This window comes from Lissotriton helveticus, chromosome 7, assembly GCF_964261635.1.
Source record: "Lissotriton helveticus chromosome 7, aLisHel1.1, whole genome shotgun sequence".
In the NCBI taxonomy this organism is placed as follows: Eukaryota; Metazoa; Chordata; class Amphibia; order Caudata; family Salamandridae; genus Lissotriton; species Lissotriton helveticus.
In genome coordinates, this window is record NC_136068.1 from 1,311,216,494 (window position 1) to 1,311,241,205 (window position 24,712).

General features: G+C 44.3%; 1 protein-coding gene across 4 annotated transcripts in view; it reads right to left on the reverse strand.

Moving 5' to 3' along the window:
* Positions 1 to 24,712, reverse strand: part of ST6GALNAC1 (ST6 N-acetylgalactosaminide alpha-2,6-sialyltransferase 1) — a 304,387-nt gene that overhangs the window by 119,753 nt on the left and 159,922 nt on the right. The window contains exon 1 of one of the 4 annotated variants that reach the window (XM_078654605.1): positions 897 to 1,010. The exons of 2 other annotated variants lie outside the window; for them this stretch is intronic. In XM_078654605.1, coding sequence (XP_078510731.1) covers positions 897 to 923 — 27 coding nt within the window. In that variant the 5' untranslated portion in view covers positions 924 to 1,010. Of the gene's footprint in view, positions 1 to 896; positions 1,011 to 24,712 lie in introns of those variants that run through there. One more of the 4 variants, XM_078654607.1, reaches the window with a different exon arrangement.

Genomic DNA, 24,712 nt, shown 5'->3' on the forward strand with positions numbered 1-24,712 from the left:
ATTTGTAAAGATGACTACGGGATTGAAGAATTTATGATTTACAAAAAAATTGAACTTTTTGAATAAAACTTTATTGAAAGGAACAAAACACTGTCCTAAGGAACATTATTTTTGAGTGCTTAATGAGGACGTCGTTCCCTGCAGGAATAGAGCTACCGTCATTTGTTACTTGGCTCCCATGACCCAGAAGGGAGATCTCATTGAGCACCAACATACATTTAATTCACTAAACTTGAATTTCAACACAAACACGAGTGCGAGGATTCTGTCACCACCGTGTTCTACTTGTTTTAGCCAGACTGTATACTGTGCTGGCTTTCGTCAGGACCAAGGGTAAAGAAAGTGCGTGACTCAGTCAATGGGATGTTTCCAAGACTGTGGTGAAAAAGTGCGCACGCGCTAAAGTGCGATAAGCTGCAGAGAAACTATTTGTTTCCTCCTACTGTTTCTTTATTAATTCTGTCAAGGAAAAGGGATAAAAAATACAAACAATAATCGTCATGACACACATTGAACATATACTATAACAAACAAGAGAGAGTCAGGCACTTATGTGGGTTACACGCAGTGTCAGGCTCGATCTATGTTTGATCTTATGAGGTGGTGACAAAATGTACACCCATGGGTGCATCGCAATATATGCGGAGAAGAATTCTTTGGTATTGTTATCCATGAGGCCTCAACCCTGTGCATGCAGCAGAGTGGTGTGATTGGCTTAAAAACATAGCTATTTGCTTACAACTGCCGTTTTTTAAGATTACGATATGGATCTCGCCAGGGGGCACTGCCTGTAGTCACACCCTGCAATTACAAGGGTAAAGGATAAGCATGCCGGAATCTGCTTCGTGACACACACCGCGGTGTGGCCCCGGTAGATGGGACCGGGCTCTACTTACATCATCAAGGTGCACTGCCCTCCACATATACCTGTTGCGGCATTCATTCGGGATCCGAGGATGTGTGGCTGCTTGGGAGACCAGCTTTCAACACTGAGTTTCCAGGGGCCTGTCCTTGGTGCCTGCATCATGACATCATCACGTGGGGGCGTGGTTTCGTTATGGGACCTAAAAGAAAGACTCTATTGGGGGCTGTCTTACGTTTGTATGTACTTTAAGGATTCTCTCAACTATTTTTAATGTCAAGTGCGTGCTTATTAAAGCTGACTAATATTAATGAGTAAAAAATAAATAAAGAAGGGGAGCAAAGCGGGGATGCTCTACATTAAGAAATAGATTTGGATAGGATGCTTCTTCAGGGTGCATGCCTCGGTGAGCAGGTACATGCATGGGTGCGCACAAGAGAAGTTGATTTGCTCAAGTACATGTTCTCATGTGTGGGGATTTAGATGAATGGTGCCCCAGAAATACATAGAGTCATATAGTAAACAATTACCCATATTTTCTGCCAGGAGCCTAACTTTTAACTGGACAAGTAGCTCGCTTGTTATTTATTTATGGGTGGTGGAACCCCATTGGATTGTGCATGGTGGCATTTGGGTGTTTAATTTATGATGTATGTTACTAAGATGTTTTTGTCTGAAAATGTGGGGGAGGTGCATTTAGATAACCTGGGTGCACTCGGCACCTTGGTTGGGACCCGATGATGAAGCATTCCACCAACTAGGTTGGTGGGTGAGGGTTTTCTTTAGAAACCTATCAGTTTCAAAACACAAACTACAGGCTTTAACTATTAGCCAGTTCTTCTTGATTATACTCTTAGTCACATTTATACACATGAACTCAAGTTATTTTATCCATATGTAACATGTAGCATTTTCCATTCATTTGTGGTTGAATGCACACCTGTATATTAAATGTGCACCATTGGTTTAATACGTCAACTTACCATGACTAGTCCCATATTTCTTTCTGCTTACCATACTGTTTACCATTTTCTGCTTGCATGTCTTTTCATTGCAGGTACATTCACATGGGTTGTTAGTTTGAGAATAGATACAACATTGTATTAGTGATAGAGAGAGAGAGAGCATGAGGAAAATACTTTGACAAGGGACATGGAGAGCCAGAGCATCAACTGCAAGTTTCCATTTATTAATGTTGTGAGGAGTTGCAGGTAATCAAGAACAATATCGCTCCCATGTTCGGCCTGGGATATTTGGTGAATTTTGGAGCTTACAACTTGAGGTTGGAAAGGACAATGGAGCCCCTGATGATGCGAACAGAAGGGTGCAGACCTCTATGCTTTCCCTTTGACTCTTTGCTGAGTGCGGCTTAGGCTAACACTTATACCCTAGCCCATGAACACTCTTGACCAACCTTCTGAAATGCTTACACCTTCCCACACTTCCCTGCATTTTCCTGATTTTCTGCACTTCCATGAATGTTATGGTCCTTTTTAGGTTCTTAACCATCCTCCTTAGTTTGGACTTTAATTTAGATGATTTTAAACCATAATCATAAATATAAGAGAGAATCAGAAACTCTTCTCTGAGCATCAGATTCTGTTATTGTATTGCTAGGACTGAACGTGTTTTCTGCCTGAACATCTTTAGGAGGTTAGCTTATCCAATTTCTAACTTGTAATAAACCTTAACTACAGTCCCTGCAGCTGTTCAGTATCAGTCCTTCATTTTAAACTTGGTGATCGCTCTCTGTCACGGTGTAACCCCAACTCCCCCTCCCCCCGATTATAATACAGATGCAGAGGTACCACCAATCAGATGGTGAGTTTACTGCATTCTCAAAGCTACAAGTGACCCACCATGTTAGAACGGGTACTCATGGCTAACGTGAATTGGCAGTGTGGAAGCAAGGTAGTGCGGCCCTCCAGCTCAGATCAGGTGGCACCTCACTGTATTCTGCTCGACCTGCGGTATATGCATGTGGTAATGGTGAAGGAATTGTTGGGAATCTCAATTTGTCAGAGGATGTTTGCTTACCACAAGGAAGGGGAACCTAAGTCTTACAGTGGTCCTCTCACACTGGCAATCTTTAGGATTATCCCTACATCTATGGCAGTAAAGAGGGACCCCAGGAACGTTCTGCTGGGTTTCATCAGGTGGAACAGGAACATCAACATGGCTGTGCCAGCAGCCTTCCTGATGTCAGCCACCGTCCTGTCATTCCCCTGCCAACGGCCTGTCTGCCCATGAGAAATTGCAGGCAGATGTGGCCAGAGCCTGGAGGGAGGTCGCAGGGATTAGCCATTTTTGGAGGCGCTTCCATTGAGCAGGCTTTTTAATAGGGTCCTCGGTGAATCTGCTAAGCAGAGCAAAGGAAGTGAGAATGAGATTTCCTTAAAGCAGTAAGGATAGTGGCAGGAAAGTTTAAAAAAATGATCATATAATTTCTGATTTCAACAGTCTCCACTTTTGTCTACTTCTTGCTGCTTATGCAATGATTACTGATCAAAGAACAGCGGCAACTCTGCTTTCTAGGACAGACAGGGCAAAAATAAACCACCAAATATTTGCTAAAGTAAATCAATACAGTTGCATCGATTGATCAAACATATGGGGCATATTTATCATAGTGTTGCATCACACTTGCGTGCTTTCCCTTCTGAACATGGTAAAATTGCTACAGTGAAAAGCAACTTTAGGAGTTTCACTTGGTCATCCAAGTGGCTCAAGATGGTGTTGACAGAGGGGACCAGCTAGGTTCAGAGGGGCGTAGACCAGTCAAGTGCCACTGCAGAAGAGGCTAACTGTTCAGGTTCTATCGCCTGAGCAGGGAAACCCATCGAGGTGTTGATTAGTTTGACCTAGTTTTTGCTGGAAGACTTTTGTGCCAATCATCCACTGGCAAAAGTACAGGTTTATTTAGAGAGTTTTGTGTTTTGTTCTGCAGCACATGTAGAAAGACAAAATTGCCTCTGAGGATTGTTTTTGGGCAGGAAGGTGTCTTTTCCTGTACAAATAAATCCTGCTTACAACGCAGGCACCCCACGTCCACTTGGCAAAGCACAGGTTTATTTAGAGAGTCTTGTGGTTCACTCAACAAGGACTGTGATTATTACTTGAGTAAGGCTCTCGTTCCTCTCAATAACCCAATTTCTTACATTGACGATCCGTGGTGGGATTCACTAATTGTGTTTGTGCAGTTCCACTCAGTGATTTATATATACCAGAGGTTCTTTGATATAACATGATATTAGAATCGATTATAAATTCTTCTTGGTTTGTGATTGTCCATTTTATTCCTTTTTAGGTCTCGCGACCTATCGATGCGCGCATGCGCATCGAGCGGAGCGAGAATTCAAGTGGCGAAAACATCATGAAACCACCAGCTTTTTGCTGGCGTTTTCATGCAGTTCATGTGAACCACGTGTTCAAACATGAACGCGCATCAGCCTCCCTCCATTTGCCACACAGCACATCAAAGGGCTTCGCCCAGCGTGCACTCTGCGGCTTCTCGGCTTCTCCTCCCCTAATTACGCCGCACACAGCCTTCCTTGCATTTCTCCTCCCCCTCCCCAGCCAGCTTCCCCCAGGCCGTGTTCCCTCATCCCTCGCACCCCCTCGGCTCTCTTTCTCCGATTCCTCTCCATTTGTTCTTCCTTCCTCTACCTTTTCACATCCTCTCTCTTTGCCTGTCCTACTTCCTCTTCATACCGCTACACCTTCAGTATTTGCACAGACTGTGACTCCTCAAACGACCCACCACACCTGGCTGTACATCTCCGAGTGCTGTTGAAAGAATTGAGTGAAACCAACCCTTCAGGGAAAAAAAGGTAAACTGTCTGCCGCTTTCAAATGTTGAGTGCTTTGGCCTCCTGACATTGGCGTACGGCTCAGTTAGCTAAATGCTCTCTGCTGAAATCTGTGTAGCTTGGAAGTCACACGTTTGAACTGTGGCAGCAGTGCTTTCTTCTTTCAAAGGCTGATGTATATATGTACGCTTACACGCAGCGCTATTAAACATTTAAACATGTTGGTTCGTGAGCACCATATAAAACACTTCACTGCAGTCCTGATGAGAAGTAAAATTAATAAATCAGCAAGTGACTTAAAACGTACTGTAAACATCAACGACCACATTCCACAGCAACTGCCGTGTTAACTACATCAATCGGATGCCAAACACTGACAGCAAAGCTACAAAACAATTTCTTAAAATGGGAAGCGTTCAGAAACCTTGATTTAACACACGAATAAAAATAAACAAGCATTGGCATAGCCAATAGGTCTCGCTTGTGGGACCTTATAAGTATTTAGTTACAAGGATATTGTGCTGCAAAACTAAATACTTATAAGGTCCCACAAGCGAGACCTATTGGCAATGCCAATGCTTGTTTCTAAATTCAATTCCTGCTTCATAATTTTGCACCTGTGATATTTTACAAGCATGGGATGGATCTCAGCATCATTGAAGTATACTATGGCAGAGCAGAAAACGTTTTGCAGAGAGTGGGAAGTGAAGCTAGTCTAGGAGTCCCCAAATCTAAAGTACCCGATAGACCACCAAGCCTTGGAGGAGGTCTATACGCTACAGTCTGCATCACAGGATCAGGCGAATGATGAAGAGGAGGATGATGTAGATGGGAAGATGAAATGGTGGAGGAAGGTGCAAATCTCAGGACTATAACTCCAGAACAGAGAGTAGGACCATCAGGAGTGAGGTCTCCTACTGGATCCAGAGCAGGAAGCAGCGCATCCCTCCACAATCTGTCCCCTTAAGAGTTGGAGGAAAGAAAGAATGAAAGAGAGCAGAGTCTGAAACTGGCCACTCTGGTCATGTAGGAAAGAAAATCAGATAGAGCCTCAGCAGAGAAAAAGGAGGAGGCAGAGATAGCCTCAACAGAGAAAAAAGCTGAGGCTGAAAGGGCCATAGAAGAAAGGAAGCTAGCCTTGGAAGAATAAAAAGTATTGCTGGGTCATGAAATGTGTTAAAGAGAGCCAGAACTAAAACCCAAACAGCTCACAGAGTCCTCAAGCACGGGTGACAGCAACAATTCAGTAGCCAATGTAGACAAAAGTGTTCACATTCCCAAGGACCTGGTGCCTAGCTACGTGGTTGGGGTGATAATGATAAGTGGTTTGCAGCATATGATGTAGCCCTGTGTATTAAAATGGTCTAAGTGGATGATTGGTGGGGGGGGGGGGTCTATGTAAGGTCTGGGTCTTAGTGAGCCAGATCTGGTAGCTTAGTGGACTAATGTGTCCCATGTAAAGGCCTGTGTTTGACCTCATGGTCACAAGTTGAAATCCCAGCAGGGCCATTCAGCCTTTCATCCTTCTGAGGTCAATAAAATGAGTACCATTGAGTTGAGTAACAATAAACACCTATTATTCAGCACCAAGATACCATTCTGGGTGAACGTGCACTTTATAAATACACATGTTTTGTTATGAAACACTTGCCAGAAGCTTAGAGGAATACCCGGTTGGCCTTAGAGGTAGATGACCAGATGACATGAGCCCCAGTGAATGCAGCACTTACCACAAGGTTTAGTTATGTTGAGCTGTACAATCTGTGTTTGAGAGAGCACATGCTCAGTAATTGCTTTACAGGGTTGCACCAACACCTCACTGCCCCCAGTAAACTGAGGCAAGGAAGCAGACCTCTGTACCAGCACTAGGTTCACTAGAATGTACGTGGGAGTGACAACAGAAGACTGGCTGAAGCCCCCCCACCCCCAGCAGAGTGAATGGGGAGAGCCAGGGTAAACAGATAAGTCCCCAAAAGGGCCCCAAACTAGTGTGAGAGAGAAGGATTTCCATATCCCTTCTGAAAATAGAGAAGGATGTTCTGATGAGTGGAGGGCCAGGGAGGCAATTTTTAAAGCCTAGGTGCTTTGATTATTAGAGCACAAGTGAGGGGACCCGGTGTGTAGCAAGAGACAATGTACTAGTGGCAACTCTACAGTGGTGGCCAATGTGGCCTTGGGGGATGTAATCCTGAGGAACAGAGGACAGAACATGCCCCGTGTCCCTGAGTTGGGAGGTGAACTCAGAGAGTACGCTTTTGATCCCTGAGTGTGGAAGTCACAGCTTCCGCAGGATCACAGTGAATAGGGTCTCTGTCACAGCTCTATGAGATACCGGTGACAACCAGACCACGGTGGTGAAAGGCTGGTTTTGCCAAATCAGTACTTGCTAGGACAGGTGTGGTGGGTAACCCAGGCCTATGGGCAGGACTTCTTCCCCCTATGGGCCCTTGTCTCCCTGGAATGGGACGGAGGAGTGGCTCATAGGAGGGTCATAGTCACTCCACAGATTCCCATTGACTGAGTCCTCGGGAATAATTTGCCACCAGTGACGTAGATTTTTCACTGTAGAAAGGCTATCTCTCCCATAGACTATCACTTCTAGGTTATCGTATTACACTTAATAAGTGATAACGTCAGTTTGGAAAGAGATAGCGCAATATTTCTTCCACTTATTTGAACTGAAATTTAAAATCCTCTTGCATGGTAAAAATGTATTTTAAGTTGCTATTCTGAAAATGCAACTTTTAGAAAGTTGGCTTTTACTGCCTAAACCAAATGTGCCTTTCTGCCGGTATCCGTGGTCAAATTACAGTGAATGGCTCTCCTGTTGTGTATTTTTTCCAGATCTAGGGACAAAAGGGCCTTGGGTGTGGGTATGGTGTTCCTCTCCTGAGCAGGATGGCCTGGGGGGGGGTTCATTCAGCCATTCCAGAGCTTCAAAGGGTAGGCTTGAGGGCTCTGCCCACCCGCTTCCTGACTTCTAAGTCTTCCTGCCATGCCACTGACAAACTCAGCACACACCAAGGCCTGCCTGCTTTGTCCCCCTAGATATATTGGAGCAAAAAACAGGAAAGCGGAATGGTTAGACAATGGGGGCATTCCCACTCCCCCACAGTCTGATAATGTGTATAAAAATGGTACCGTCAGAACCTCTCATCGGAACATTCCTGGGCCTGTGGAATATTCAGAAGGACTACCCTGCTGAGTGAAGAAGGAAGACTGGACCAGAATAGTGTTGTGTAAGCAGTAACGGCGGAACCTTTGTGGCTCCTGCCAGACTCCATAGAACTGTAACGTAAGCATTAGAGCATCTGAATTGACTGCACATTTAGAAAGTTGAGTTGGCGGGTACACACAGAAGAGTAAATATGTGTTATACTAAGCTCTGTGTGTGGCAAAGTCATTGGAGAGAACCCATTCTGTGGAGGACGCTACAACTGGCAACAATATAAGGAATAAGTAACCCAAATATTGACAGTGGTCTTATAGAATGTTTGCTGTGGTCCAGTAAACTGCTCATGGGTGCCACATGTGCCTCCATCGAAGTGCAGAATCGAGGTTTGGCATATGTGGAGTTCCATATAAAGCATTTGAAGATAATGAAGGCATTGCTGAAAAGTCTACATATCAGTAGCTGAGAACCTGCTGTGATGGCCACACAAAGTTACTGAGCTACTACACAATTCAGAGTCATGCATTCATACGCTATAGACGGATGCACACAGGTTTTGAAAGGGAACAACCAGGTGTCAGACCGCACAAAAATATGTCTAAAGACAAAGTGATAAAAGCAACAGTCATCTACTTACCAGTTCTGAATGAAGAGAATCATCATGCCACAGCCCCGGAGGAAGCAACCTTGGAGAAGGCACCCGGGTACTGCTTGTAGAGCTGCCCATATACAAAGTGGCACCCCACAAAAATGGCCAAGTGGGACGCAGTACCACTCCAAAAGTTTCCTAAGTGAGGAGAGCCAAGAGCAGAGATTGGAATACTGATCGTTTCCTTCTCCAAGGAATATCAAGAAAGGGATCTCGTTTCCTGGTATGATCAAATATGATTCAGAGGCCAGCATATCACAAAGCCTCAAAGATGGTTTGCATGGACAAGATCACCAAGGAGCTGTCGAGAGAACTATAATCACTACTTCAGTAAGTTTCACCAATGGTTACAATGCTGCCACCCTCTTGAACCCACCACCTCAATTCGATATCGCCAAAAAGGTGAATAGTGATGACAGATGGACCGCCTGGATCGAGACATTTTATGATTTTATTGATGCGATTGAAGAAGTAGATAACACTAACATTATCAAGTACCTCAAGAATCTTGCTGGTGAAGGCGTGAAAGAAGTCATAAAGAAAATGCAGCGAGCTGATGAAATTACATACAGTCAAATCAAAGTAGCCTCAAATCTCAAATTCAATCCAGAGCCGAATGTAGATTACGACAGATGTATCTTTAGTCAAGAAAGACAGAAATCTTGTGAAATCATCAACGTATTTATTGAGAGACTGGTTATGCTCATCAAACTCTGTAGGTTTAATGAATTTATTGATGACGAAGCTATACGCCACTGAGTGAATGACGGATACCTGTCAGATTCATTCAGACAAAAAATGCTGAGAGAAAAACTTCGTTTGGAACGAGTTTTCATGGCTGCCATAGCTGAAGAGCGTGCTGATCGAAAAGTTGCTGACATGGAGCCCAGAGGTGCTCAGAATGAGTCAGTCACCAACGTGAGAAATAAGCTAAGGCACAAGGCTGAGGGACACAGAGTAAATTCTCCACGGAAAGAGAGGTTGTGCTTCAGGTGTGGATTTTCATTTCCACATGAAGGTCAATTTCCAGCCATTGGGCAGTTCTGCAAAGGCTGCGCAAAGGAGAACTATTTTGTGACAGTGTGCAAGGTGAAAGGAAAAGTAAGTGTGTCACGACGTGAAGACAAAATGGCTGCTTGAATGTTCTAGAAGCAACGCTTGACATGCGCACATAAGGCCAAGCAACCACATCAGCTGAGGCGTATCAACGACAAACAAAGTCGATCGACATCTAAATCTTCGTCAAATAGTTCTTCCGTGTCCGTATCAAGGGAAAATAAAGAATATGGGTGTTCCATGTCAATATTCAACTCAGAAAAGCTTGCGCATGTTGAACTGGCTGCCTGTGAGGAAAAACATCTTGCCAAGAGAAACTGACATGCCAAAGTCATTCAAGCATTGTCCGAATATCTCACTAAAGGTCAATGGTTATTCAATACCTATCATTTTCGATAGGTGTGCATCTATAAATATTATGCTTGAGGAGAAATATAATGAACTGTCTCTAGTGCCTCAACTTCCGCCATAGAAAACCAAAGTGTATATGTAGGCTGCATCAACACGATAAAAAAAGTCAAGGTTCATTTGTGTCAAGGATGAACAATAGGAAAACAAAAGTACAAGCTTCCACTCATGTACTTCTAGGTACAGCGTCAAGCACCTGTTTACTCAGCTCTATATAATGCCCTGGCACACATTCTAAGACACAAATACACGAAAGGTAACAAGGGTCTTTTGTTAAGTGTTTAGGGCTTGGTCCCGAATTATGGTGCTCAAGCTCTAAGATGCCAAATAGTCATCAAGAAAAAAGAACAAGAAAGACAGAAGGAGAGACTGGTGAGTAGTCTGCAGATGGTGGTCTACAGACAAGAAGAAAGAAACCCATCAGCCCACCAGTTGGCGGAACTTCATCATCTGGGTTTTATCACAGTGTCCGCTTGATTCAACCTCAATATATTTGTTGAGGTTTACTAGAACCGGAATGTGAAAGAGAGAGTTGGCAACCAGACAATGAGTGTTGTAAAAGGGCTGAAAAATGGGGTTAGTTGCAGTGCTCAAAAAATGTGTAAACAAAATGTTTTGGGGTGAATTAAAAATGCCTGTTCTGATGTCTAGAGAAAATTTTTATTTTAGGCGAACATCAAGACGGCATGATTAAAAGCAGAGTGGGTATAGTATGACAATATTACTATGCATCAAAGATATTAATTGGTCGACATGTTTCAGCCCATCAGGGCTTTCATCAGGACCACAACTGCAACACTTACCACTACTTGTGATAAAAGTATAATGTGGAGACCTACCAGAAGTGTAGTCTATTGTTTCACAGCCTCTCCTATGTATCAGAAACACAAAAAGAAAAAATATACACAAAGCAAAACAGTTATCAACTAATTTTTTACAGTTTCATTAGATTTGTTATTCTTGAAGTGTTTACATATATTTAATTCCGCTTGGAAAAAGTGTTGTACTCACCCAACATTGTAGGGAGGACAAGCCTCACCTCACCTGGCGCTCGCTCAGGAAAAGGAGACCACGCACTGAGTAGACAAAAGTATATGGACATGTCTACATCAGTTTGTAACATGGAAAAATGTACCTTTATATAGCAAAAATGCACACAGGTAGACAGAGCCCCAGGTCCATAGCAGCATATGAGCTAAGACTCTCCAATATTCATATGTTGATTTACATGAATTCCAGTAAGAACACATAAATCCCAAGAGTGAATTAGGGACCTATTGTAATTTGCAATCTCAGAAATCTGTCTGAAAGCATTGTTGACAAAAAACCATTAAAGAGGATGTTACAAGCAAAAGAACACCTTCATTCGAATAGTGCCTTCACTTGCAAGTGGCTTGATTTTTGTCAAAATAGAAAACGCTCATAGCGCAAAGATATGCGTGTGGCTTGATTTTTGTCAGAATAGAAAACGCTCGTAGCGCAGGGTTAGGCGTGTAGATTTAAAGGGGTGACGGCGCGCAGCTCCCACTCACCTCTCCGTCGTTGCCTCGGTCTGTCGCTTGAGCCGAGGGGGAGGTGTTGGGACTGCGCGTCGCTTCCGCCTAAAAATGTTTGTAGCGGACTTGATAGAGAACTCAGGGCGCCTGTATGCACATTGGTTGATCATTGCTCGTATCAGCGCCGTCATAACGGACTAGGTGCTGCTGTTCCGTGATGTATGAGCTCCTCTAATTGGGGATGCAGACCGGAACCGGAAATAAACGTCCGCACCTCGATCTGTTATTACCGCTGACGTACCACGTTAACAAGGTTTGTTATTGGCACGTCAATATATGGTTGAAGTGGTAATTTCATCAAAAAATATATATAGGTGGAGGACTGTACGTGCGGGACCAGGTATTGGAAGCAGACGGGTTTTTGTTGCAGTGGTTTTTATTCGATACAGTAGGTCATCAGTACATTTCTTTCTCAGGCTGGGTTTTCGAGGGGACCGGCTCCTCTCCTGCCGGGTCTTCCTGAGCACTCCCTCCTCCTTCCTCCTGACGGGGCTCCTCCTCCTGCTGCTGGGTTCCTCCGGAGGCTCCGTAATGCACACCCTCGCCGGCCACCGAGAAGGGAAGCAGAAGAGAGGAACAGTAAGTGAATAGGGTCGGACAAGGGTAATTGAGAGGACGGGGCGTGGGGGAGGTGCAGGTACCACACAGTGCGCGACTAGGGGAAATATAAGTGCTCGGTGTATTTTTAGTGTATCGCAACTCCTAGTAGGTTTTAACACTAGGATATCAAGCTACCACTACGTGAGGCGTCTTCCCCTCTTTCTCCACCACCCCAGGACCCGAGCACGTACCTCTGCTAGCCGTACACCTCCTGGCGCACGGCTGGGCGGCTCGTGGTGTTGGCCTCCCGGCTTTGGTGATCCCGTCTCTCCTTCCTCCGCTCCCGTTGTCGCTGACTCTTGATCCGATGGGGAAGCTTCCTGCTTGTTCCTTTCCGGCTCTTCCTCCTCCTGCAGTTCCTCTTCGCTTAACCAGCTCGAACAGCCTCGCCACTCCGTCTCGTCGTATCCTCTTGCTCCGCCGTCACAAACCACTCCGCTCAACCAACTCTCTCCTCCTCCTCGCTCCGACTTGCTGCTTCCCGCCACTCCGCTCTCCTGCACTCTGTCCGCTCCTCCGGTGAATAGACACACCTGTGGATTGCCGTGACCGCCTTTTACGATCTCACCAGGCTCCGCCTCTTCCATTAGGTCCGTCGTCCACTTAAAGGGACCCCAGCCGTCCTCCTCTTCTTCATCGCAGCTATACCTTGCAGCCGGCGACCATCCTGAGGCAAGGGGAGACTGTGGAGACAAGAGGGGGGGTCGCATATCGTTAAAGGGGGTCCCTCATCAGGGCGAGACCCCATGCCCGTGTTACAAGGACCCACTAGGAAACCTCAAAACAACTATATATTTGTTGGCTGATTGATATTCATACCGGCATCATCGCGTTAGACCATGTGCCGCTATTCCGTAATGTGTAGGCTTCTTTGATTGGGGGACACATGTTGAACCGGATAAAGACGTCCAGACTCCGGACCAGTCCATCACGGTCAACACATAGAATGAAATAAACATGACTCACTGATAGCATATGGTAATTCAGACCAACTGTCAGTTTGGTATGCATCCAAAACTGACAGAGGGATTGATCAAGTTATGCCACTATTCTACTAGAATGATTATAATCAAAACGATTATTAGTTTTACGGAGGTAGTAAATCGATCGTCATTTGTGGATCAATACCTAGCCAAAAAGTAAATAGATCCAGTGTATCATGATGAACACGTAGCTATGGTTGAAAAACCATAGCTATGGTTAAAAAGATGTGACGACAATGCATGAAGATGAACCATACTATAACCATATAGACTTTGTTAAAGTTGAAAGAGGTTTATCACCTCAATGGTCATATTGTGGCAGTCTACTGTTTCTTTTTCAGCAGATAGCTGGTGGTATAGATTGAAAGAGATCTGTTAAAGCTGTAACCACGGTATAGCATCATTCAGCTCCTCTGTGTCACACTTGAGTTTAAAGACCCATTTCTGCTCTTTTCTGAGCAGGAATTGAGAGATATCGCTCACGTGCTGCTCCAATATCACCCACTTTAACTCATCTGCAGAGTGTTTCATGGTTAGGAAATGGGCAGTCAACCAGGTTGCCTGTCTGTTGCATCTAAAGGTGCTTTTGTGTTCCTGTATCCTCAACTTTATTTTTCTGGTCGTCATCCCTATATAGCGAAGGGCACAAGGACATGTAATTTGGTAAATGACCCTTTCACTATTGCAGTTTGTGTGGTGTTTCAACTGCCAAGGGCGTGCCGTCCCTATATCAACAGACAATGTTTTCTGCGTCTGAGGACACACCGAACAATTCCCACAGGGATGGTGGCCCTGTACGGGAGGGAGGTTCCATAGTCTCGGTGTTATATCTTGGCTTGTATTGGATGGTCTAGTGTGAACTAGTTCATCCTTCACATTAGTACTCCTCTTGAAAGAGAACAGAGGCAAAGGGATGTTGTCTCCTGCACTGTTCAGAATGCGCCACTTTTGTCTGATAATCTTTTGAATCTTAGTGGACAGGGTACAAAAGGTGGTCACACATGCTAGTCTGTTTAAAGGAGGTTTCACAATCGGAGGTGCAAGGAGTGCCTCCCTATGATTGTTTAATGCCCTTTTGCACGAATCCTTGATCAGGGTGCTGGGATATAAGCGTTGCTTGAGTTTGGTGGATAGGTCTCGTGATTGACTTTGAAAATCTGATTTCTCTGAGCAATTCCTCTGGACCCTGAGAAATTGTCCGAACGAGAGGTTTTCTCGCAAGGAACGAGGATGATGACTATCAAACCTCAATAGAGAGTTGCGTGACATTGGCTTGCGATATAAACTGCTTGACAGAAATCCTTCTCTAGGGACGATCAATAGGTCCAAAAAGGGGAGCTCTGGTTTACTGTACTCCACAGTAAATCATAGAAAAGGATTCTGATCATTCAGCCAAGTTTGGAAAATTAGGATTGACTCTCTGTCTCCACGCCAGATCACCAGGATGTCGTCTATGTACCTCTTCCACAACAACGTTTGATGGAAAAATGGGTTGTTGTGGTTGAGGACACGATGAGTCTCAAAGTGATGGACATATAGATTCGCCAGGCTCGGCGCAAATTTACTGCCCATTGACGTTCCTGACGTCTGTAGATACAGAGAGTTCTCAAAACCGAAAAAGTTCTCGGTCATCGCAATTCTCGCCAACTCCATAATGAAGTGGATTGGTGTTATACTGTCATGTGTGGTGGTTTCTAATAGTGTCTGTATAGTTTGTAGGGTTTCCACTTGGGGTATACAGGTGTATAGTGACTCTACGTCAAAGCTGACAAGATAATCCAGATTGGTATCGAACTCTGTCTCGGATAATAGACGTAAAACGTCTTTAGTATCTTGCAGGTAGGTTGGCATAGTTTTGACGAGAGGTGAAAGAAACACATCCACAAAAAAAGACAGTGGTTCCAAGAGAGAACCAATGCCCGAAATAATCGGGCGTCCCGGAGGTGGTCTTGCTGCCTTATGAATTTTGGGCAACGTGTAAAAATACGAAGTGACTGGATGTGATGTAACAAGAAATTTTGCTTCTTGTGCTGTTATCCAGCCCTCCGTACTTGCCTCTTCAACTAGAGACTTAATCTCAGTTGAAAGTCTCGTGGTAGGATCTATACTCAAAAGTGAGTAAGATTGAGTGTTCCCCAACTGTCTCAAGCACTCGGCTCGATAGGAGGTGATGTCCTGTATGACAATTGCACCCCCCTTGTCGTCCGGTTTGATCATGATGTTTTTGTCTTTGGATAGAGTGTCTAGTGCTTGTCTCTCCTGTCTAGATAGGTTCTGAAAAGTGTTGTGTCGGGAGAAATCCAGTGCCTTCATTTCGTGTAGCACTGCGGTTTCAAAAGCACCAACTCTTGATGGCACCTGTTGCAAAAGAGGCATAAAAGTTGATTGGATCTTGAGACCGGTATTCGTGTCCATTGTAGATTGTGTTTGATCTTTATCCTTGTCTTTGAAGAAAAAGTGCAATCTCACACTCCGAAAAAATCTTTCCATTTCACCACTATTGGTGGGTACAAACCCAAGACCTTTGTTAAGGTCTTAGGTTTGTACCCACCAATAGTGGTGATGCCTTTCAACTTCGCAGTGAAATGGAAAGATTTTTTCGGAGTGTGAGATTGCACTTTTTCTTCAAAGACAAGGATAAAGATCAAACACAATCTACAATGGACACGAATACCGGTCTCAAGATCCAATCAACTTTTATGCCTCTTTTGCAACAGGTGCCATCAAGAGTCGGTGCTTTTAAAACCACAGTGCTACACGAAATGAAGGTACTGGATTTCTCCCGACACGACACTTTTCAGAACCTATCTAGACAGGAGAGACAAGCACTAGACACTCTATCCAAAGACAAAAACATCATGATCAAACCGGCCGACAAGGGGGGTGCAATTGTCATACAGGACATCACCTCCTATCGAGCCGAGTGCTTGAGACAGTTGTGGAACACTCAATCTTACTCACTTTTGAGTATAGATCCTACCACGAGACTTTCAACTGAGATTAAGTCTCTAGTTGAAGAGGCAAGTGCGGAGGGCTGGATAACAGCACAAGAAGCAACATTTCTTGTTACATCACATCCAGTCACTCCGTATTTTTACACGTTGCCCAAAATTCATAAGGCAGCGAGACCACCTCCGGGACGCCCGATTATTTCGGGCATTGGTTCTCTCTTGGAACCACTGTCTTCTTTTGTGGATGTGTTTCTTTCACCTCTCGTCAAAACTATGCCAACCTACCTGCAAGATACTAAAGACGTTTTACGTCTATTATCCGAGACAGAGTTCGATACCAATCTGGATTATCTTGTCAGCTTTGACGTAGAGTCACTATACACCTGTATACCCCAAGTGGAAACCCTACAAACTATACAGACACTATTAGAAACCACCACACATGACAGTATAACACCAATCCACTTCATTATGGAGTTGACGAGAATTGCGATGACCGAGAACTTTTTCGGTTTTGAGAACTCTCTGTATCTACAGACGTCAGGAACGTCAATGGGCAGTAAATTTGCGCCGAGCCTGGCGAATCTATATGTCCATCACTTTGAGACTCATCGTGTCCTCAACCACAACAACCCATTTTTCCATCAAACGTTGTTGTGGAAGAGGTACATAGACAACATCCTGGTGATCTGGCGTTGAGACAGAGAGTCAATCCTAATTTTCCAAACTTGGCTGAATGATCAGAATCCTTTTCTAAGATTTACTGTGGAGTACAGTAAAACAGAGCTCCCCTTTTTGGACCTATTGATCGTCCCTAGAGAAGGATTTCTGTCAAGCAGTTTATATCGCAAGCCAATGTCACGCAACTCTCTATTGAGGTTTGATAGTCATCATCCTCGTTCCTTGCGAGAAAACCTCCCGTTCGGACAATTTCTCAGGGTCCGGAGGAATTGCTCAGAGAAATCAGATTTTCAAAGTCAATCACGAGACCTATCCACCAAACTCAAGCAACGCTTATATCCCAGCACCCTGATCAAGGATTCGTGCAAAAGGGCATTAAACAATCATAGGGAGGCACTCCTTGCACCTCCGATTGTGAAACCTCCTTTAAACAGACTAGCATGTGTGACCACCTTTTGTACCCTGTCCACTAAGATTCAAAAGATTATCAGACAAAAGTGGCGCATTCTGAACAGTGCAGGAGACAACATCCCTTTGCCTCTGTTCTCTTTCAAGAGGAGTACTAATGTGAAGGATGAACTAGTTCACACTAGACCATCCAATACAAGCCAAGATATAACACCGAGACTATGGAACCTCCCTCCCGTACAGGGCCACCATCCCTGTGGGAATTGTTCGGTGTGTCCTCAGACGCAGAAAACATTGTCTGTTGATATAGGGACAGCACGCCCTTGGCAGTTGAAACACCACACAAACTGCAATAGTGAAAGGGTAATTTACCAAATTACATGTCCTTGTGCCCTTCGCTATATAGGGATGACGACCAGAAAAATAAAGTTGAGGATACAGGAACACAAAAGCACCATTAGATGCAACAGACAGGCAACCCGGTTGACTGCCCATTTCCTAACCATGAAACACTCTGCAGATGAGTTAAAGTGGGTGATATTGGAGCAGCCCTATATACCACCACACGTGAGCGATATCTCTCAATTCCTGCTCAGAAAAGAGCAGAAATGGGTCTTTAAACTCAAGTGTGACACAGAGGGGCTGAATGATGCTATACCGTGGTTACAGCTTTAACAGATCTCTTTCAATCTGTACCACCAGCTATCTGCTGAAAAAGAAACAGTAGACTGCCACAATATGACCATTGAGGTGATAAACCTCTTTCAACTTTAACAAAGTCTATATGGTTATAGTATGGTTCATCTTCATGCATTGTCGTCACATCTTTTTAACCATAGCTATGGTTTTTCAACAATAGCTACGTGTTCATCATGATACACTGGATCTATTTACTTTTTGGCTAGGTATCGATCTACAAATGACGATCGATTTACTACCTCCGTAAAACTAATAATCGTTTTTATTATAATCATTCTAGTAGAATAGTGGCATAACTTGATCAATCCCTCTGTCAGTTTTGGATGCATACCAAACTGACAGTTGGTCTGAATTACCATATGCTATCAGTGAGTCATGTTTATTTCATTCTATGTGTTGACCGTGATGGACTGGTCCGGAGTCTGGACGTCTTTATCCGGTTCAGCATGTGTCCCCCAATCAAAGAAGCCTACACATTACGGAATAGCGGCACATGGTCTAACGCGATGATGCCGGTATGAATATCAATCAGCCAACAAATATATAGTTGTTTTGAGTTTTCCTAGTGGGTCCTCCACCTATATATATTTTTTGATGAAATTACCACTTCAACCATATATTGACGTGCCAATAACAAACCTTGTTAACGTGGTACGTCAGCGGTAATAACAGATCGAGCTGCGGACGTTTATTTCCGGTTCCGGTCTGCATCCCCAATTAGAGGAGCTCATTCATCACGGAACAGCAGCACCTAGTCCGTTATGACGGCGCTGATACGAGCAATGATCAACCAATGCGCATACAGGCGCCCTGAGTTCTCTATCAAGTCCGCTACAAACATTTTTAGGCGGAAGCGACGCGCAGTCCCAACACCTCCCCCTCGGCTCAAGCGACAGACCGAGGCAACGACGGAGAGGTGAGTGGGAGCTGCGCGCCGTCACCCCTTTAAATCTACACGCCTAACCCTGCGCTACGAGCGTTTTCTATTCTGACAAAAATCAAGCCACACGCATATCTTTGCGCTATGAGCGTTTTCTATTTTGACAAAAATCAAGCCACTTGCAAGTGAAGGCACTATTCGAATGAAGGTGTTCTTTTGCTTGCAACATCCTCTTTAATGATTTTTTGTCAACAATGCTTTCAGACAGAATTCTGAGGTTGCAAATTACAATAGGTCCCTAATTCACTCTTGGGATTTATGTGTTCTTACTGGAATTCATGTAAATCAACATATGAATATTGGAGAGTCTTAGCTCATATGCTGCTATGGACCTGGGGCTCTGTCTACCTGTGTGCATTTTTGCTATATAAAGGTACATTTTTCCATGTTACAAACTGATGTAGACATGTCCATATACTTTTGTCTACTCAGTGCGTGGTCTCCTTTTCCTGAGCTAGCGCCAGGTGAGGTGAGGCTTGTCCTCCCTACAATGTAGGGTGAGTACAACATTTTTTCCAAGCGGAATTAAATATATGTAAACACTTCAAGAATAACAAATCTAATGAAACTGTAAAAAATTAGTTGATAACTGTTTTGCTTTGTGTATATTTTTTCTTTTTGTGTTTCTGATACATAGGAGAGGCTGTGAAACAATAGACTACACTTCTGGTAGGTCTCCACATTATACTTTTATCACAAGTAGTGGTAAGTGTTGCAGTAGTGTATACCATAGGTCCTGATGAAAGCCCTGATGGGCTGAAACATGTCGACCAATTAATATCTTTGATGCATAGTAATATTGTCATACTATGTCCACTCTGCTTTTAATCATGCCGTCTTGATGTTCGCCTAAAATAAAAAAATTCTCTAGACATCAGAACAGGCATTTTTAATTCACAAAAAAAAATTTTGTTTACACATTTTTTGAGCACTGCAACTAACCCCATTTTTCAGCCCTTTTACAACACTCATTGTCTGGTTGCCAACTCTCTCTTTCACATTCCGGTTCTAGTAAACCTCAACAAATATATTGAGGTTGAATCAAGCGGACACTGTGATAAAACCCAGATGATGAAGTTCCGCCAACTGGTGGGCTGATGGGTTTCTTTCTTCTTGTCTGTAGACCACCATCTGCCGACTACTCACCAGTCTCTCCTTCTGTCTTTCTTGTTCTTTTTTCTTGATGACTATTTGGCATCTTAGAGCTTGAGCACCATAATTCGGGACCAAGCCCTAAACACTTAACAAAATACCCTTGTTACCTTTCGTGTATTTGTACATTGTTCAGTTGGAGGACAAGGTACAAGCAGGTCTAGAAATACTAATTAATTCCCCTAGGACCCTCACCTCCAATTGTAGTTTTCTGTTACACATTCTAAGACGACTGAAACCTATATAAATTTCATAGTGAAACCAGGAACTCCAGCTGCCATTTCAATAGAACAAATTGTCACTGCCGGAAGTCAAGATAGTGACATGCTGAAACTGAAAGACATTATTACACACCAGTCTTTGTACCTGTACCCTCGACCTCTTACTAGTGATAGTGAATATCAAGAGTTTAAGAATGTCAAAGATGAACTGTCTGTTACTGAGGAAGTTATTATTCTATGAGGGTCGAGAATTGTCATTCCGGAGATCTGCAACAACAGATAATTGAAGTGGCCCATGAATGAATGAATGAAATTGAATGAATGGATGAAATTAGATTTCTATGGCACGTAGCTACCCTGATGCCTCCTAGCGCTTTTGCTAGCCTATTTGTTTGTCCAGACAAACAGATAGGCACAAACAGATAGGGATGTCATGTTAATGCGTAGTACTGAAAAGATGGGTTTTGAGAAGTTTACGGAAGGCCAGTAGGTTTGGTTCCCCTCGAAGAGTAGGGGACGAGAGATCCAAAAATTTGAAGCATTCAGGGAGAAGCTGCGTCCACCCCGTCTAGAACTTTGTACTTTCCTTGGGGTGGCAAGAAAAGCGGAGCTAGACCGAAGATTCCTAGGAGGTTGCTAAGGGGTGACCAGGGACTGGATGTTGGCTGGAACGGATTTCCAGATGGCTCTCTGAGACAAGCCCATGGCCTTGAACTTTATCCTAGCCCGGATTGGGAGCCAGTGAAGATTCGCTGATTGTCTCCTAGGAATCTGGAGAAGTTGGCGAGCCTCGCAATTCTGGATCACTTGTAGTTTCTGGATTGTGGACTGAGGGGCACCCAGATACAGTGCATTCCCATAATCCAGGCGGGACAGTATGAGGGCTTGCACCATAATCCTTCTCGCCTGGAAAGGGAGCAGGGGAAGGATCTTTCGCAGCATTCTCATTAGGCCAAAACATGTAGTAGAGAGCTTAGTGGCTTGATGGTTGAAACAGAGGAAGCTGTCAAGCCACATGCAGGGCCGGACTGAGAACCAAAACCGGCCCTGGCAAAGAGCTCGACCGGCCCCCTGGGGTTGCAACCGAGCTCTTTGGCGGGCCGGTTTTAGGCCGATTTTGTTACAACGGCCCTGTAACAAAAACGGCCCCCATGGCCTAAAACCGGCCCCCACCCTTGCGGTGCACCGGGGGATTGCCCGGTGCCCGCAACGGCCAGTCCGGGCCTGGCTACATGCCCAGGATCTTAATCTGCTGCTTTGGAGCTGGAGTAGGGCCAAGACAGGTCGGCCATATGAGTGCCAAAGAGGGTGATGGAGGTTTGCCCAAAAACATCAGTTCGGTCTTGTCCCCATTTAGCTGAAGGTGAGAGAGTTCCATCCATTCAGCTACCGCCTCTAGGCAAGTACCTAAAGAGCAAGATGATCCTTCGGGGTGGTTTAATGCCACAACCAATTGAGTATCATCTGCGTAGGTAATGATCTTTATGCCGAATGGAAGAACTATCTCTGACAAGGGAGCCATATAGGTTTTAAAAAGCGTGGGGCTCAAGGAGGAACCCTGGGGAACCCCACAGCTAAGAGGCCACCGGTTTTATGTGTCAGTACCCTCAGACCAAAGACTTGGAAGAACCAGTCCCTTAGAAAGGACTGGAACCAGGTAGGTGCCATATCTGTCACTCCAAGATTTTTTAGTCGCTCAAGCAGGATGGCATGATCAACAGTGTCAAAGGCGGCACTGAGATCTAAAGCAAAGATTGCTGCTGAGCCGCCCTGGTCCAGAAGTCTCCTTGACTCCTCTGTTACTGCCAGAAGGGCCGTCTCCGTCCCGAGCTGAGGACGGAATCCTGTTGGAGAGACATGGAGCAAGTTGTTGGATTCCAAGTACTGCACCAGCGTGGTTTTTATGTGTCTCTCAATCAGCTTGCTCAGCCAGGGAAGGAGAGAGTTGGCCATCTTGGCGTGATCTAAGTTGAGTTTTTTCAGAAGGGCTCTAACCTGGGCACATTTCCAGGCCAGGGGTACCGTGCCGGATGTGATGGAGGAGTTTAGAATATCCAGAATTACTGGGCGAATGGCATTAATGACTAGTGAGAGATGCTGCCGAGGAGCGGGGTCCATGGGGGAGCCCGAGGTTACCCTAGAAATAAATGAATCCAAGGAATCAGCATCTAACAGAGGTAAATCTCCTAGATATCACTGTAGTTTGGGGTGCAAACTTCTGGTACTGAAAGCTGTCGACTCAGTCTGTGAGGGAGGGAAAGGCAGACATATCTACCAAATGTTTTGATGGAAATATTCTGCCAGGATGTTACAGCGGTCTGGTGCTTCCTCCTTGTTAAGAGGTTTATGTGGTATGGTGGAGAGAGATTTGGCAATACCAAAAATCTCTTGAGGGACATCATGGAATTGTTGCCATCAAACATGCTCTCCAAGACTGAGTCTGGTTTCCAAATCTCTTGAAAAGAAATTAAAAGGCCTGTCATCTATGGAACTGTGTGTCATCGAAAACCTCTCAGCACCCATTAAGCATGTAAGAGTTGCCAAGACATGCATGGGAAAGAATTGTAGTGGACTTCTCCGGTCCTTTTAACAATGGACATCACCTGATGGTGATCGTTGATGAACAATCCCTTTTTTCCATGGTCGAAGATCTCTTATCTATCACTCAAGAACATGTAATTGAAAGACTAGAAAGCATCTTGGCAACCTGGGGTGTCCCTGCAATTTTAAAGTCTGACAATGGATCACCTTTCAACAGTAGGGAATTCAAAGCCTTCCTCAGTCATCTTAATTTGAAGCATCAGAAGAGCACTCCTCTGCGGCCAGAGGCCAAAGGACTTGTTGAATGTTTCATGAGTACTCTAATACCAACATCTCTTTAAAATTCTAAAAAGTATATTTGTTTAACATGTGCAAATGTTTCACTTTAGTGCATCAGATTATATCACTGCATTGACAGACATTTATTAAAAGTGACAGCTTTTAGAAACATTCATGCCTGGCTCCCAACAATACATTAGTGTACTAAGAGGCAACTCAGTAGTTATGTGAACCCTAAACATGGCCTAGATTTTCGTTATAGATGGAGCAACATTACAGTCTATTAAGTCAAACGTAAGCGGTGCTGGAACAGCGCACAACCTGAACTGAAGTATATAAAGCTGCGCTCATATGTGATAATAAAGATAAAGGAGGCTCTGTGATGTACAAAATTTGCCTAGGATCGCACAATTTTGACAAGCAGAGAAGCTGGTATTGATTCCAGGTTTTATGGCTTCACATTTTGATATTCAGCCACCACATGGGTATCACTGTACCTCTCTCTCTCTCCTGTTTACATCAAAGTCACTTTTTCATCTTTCACTCTTGGCTCAGGAGAAGCAAAACCGATACAGAAATAGGTGACCCAACTCAGGGCACCCATACTTAACTACCAAGCCAGGAATGTATTTATTTGGGTGGTTTCACACCCCAAGCACTCTCTACCAGAAGCTATGTCCCTGCCTACGTATTGCCAGACTGAGGTGCCTCATTCCAAGAGGAGCATGAAGGGCAGTAACCACTGACAACAAGGCGACATGAGACCAAGCAATGTAGAAGGGTGCACTTTAACTACTGGTTTGTGTTATCCCACCACTGACCTCCATGTCTGTGCACAAAGGCAGGGCTTTAAGTGGGCTGTGGCTGCCGGGGCTGAGCCTGGCAGTTCTAAAAAGCAGGTGCTGAGATGTGTCCCTATCAGGCTCTATATTTTTGTCCTCACCCTCAGGGTGAAAAAAGGTTTTGACTCTGCAGCAGTACCACCCTTCACTGCTTTTGATGTAGCTTCAAAGAGACTCATTTTAGTGCTTTCACAGTCTCATTATTTCAGAACAGAAGGATTTTCAATGTTATATGCAATGACGCCGTAGTTGTTGCTTATTTATCTTATGCAACTATGAACAACTGGCAAAGTTCTGACTTGTAAGTGTAATGTTACGTGTATGATATATCTGTTTGCAATGACAAAAGCATCAAAATACCAGCCTGGTGGGACACTATGCTAAGCACAGATTTCTAGCTTAAGTGTTTTTAAGCCACACCCTTAATTACATTGGTTACGCCCCTTCCAGAGACCCCCGAGTTTTTCATCCCTCTTAAAGCACTGCACAAAGAGACTTGTGAAGAGGCGAAGAACTGCATAACTCATACTGTTTCATGTGGGCCACCTCTTCCATCCATTTATAATTATGCTTACTTTTTTCTTTCAGATTAAGTGCACTCATAGCCACCTTCTTTACGTTCTTTGTCCTTCATTTTTGGGATGAATCAGTACACGTGTGCTAATATCACAATCCAAGATGGAGGTGCTTCTTTTCTTTCCTATTGGTCAAAGCCTAATTTAATATGTGAGAATTTCTCCTGGAATCCATAGCTTCTACTTCCAGTTTCTTTTTTGCATAAAGGCAACCATAAATTACAGACCTTGAGTTTCAAAGCCAACAGTTTATTCACGCAGCACAATTTGCCAATAATTTTCCCCTGGGATTTTTTCTGCTCCGGTGTTCCTTGTCTCCAGCTACTGA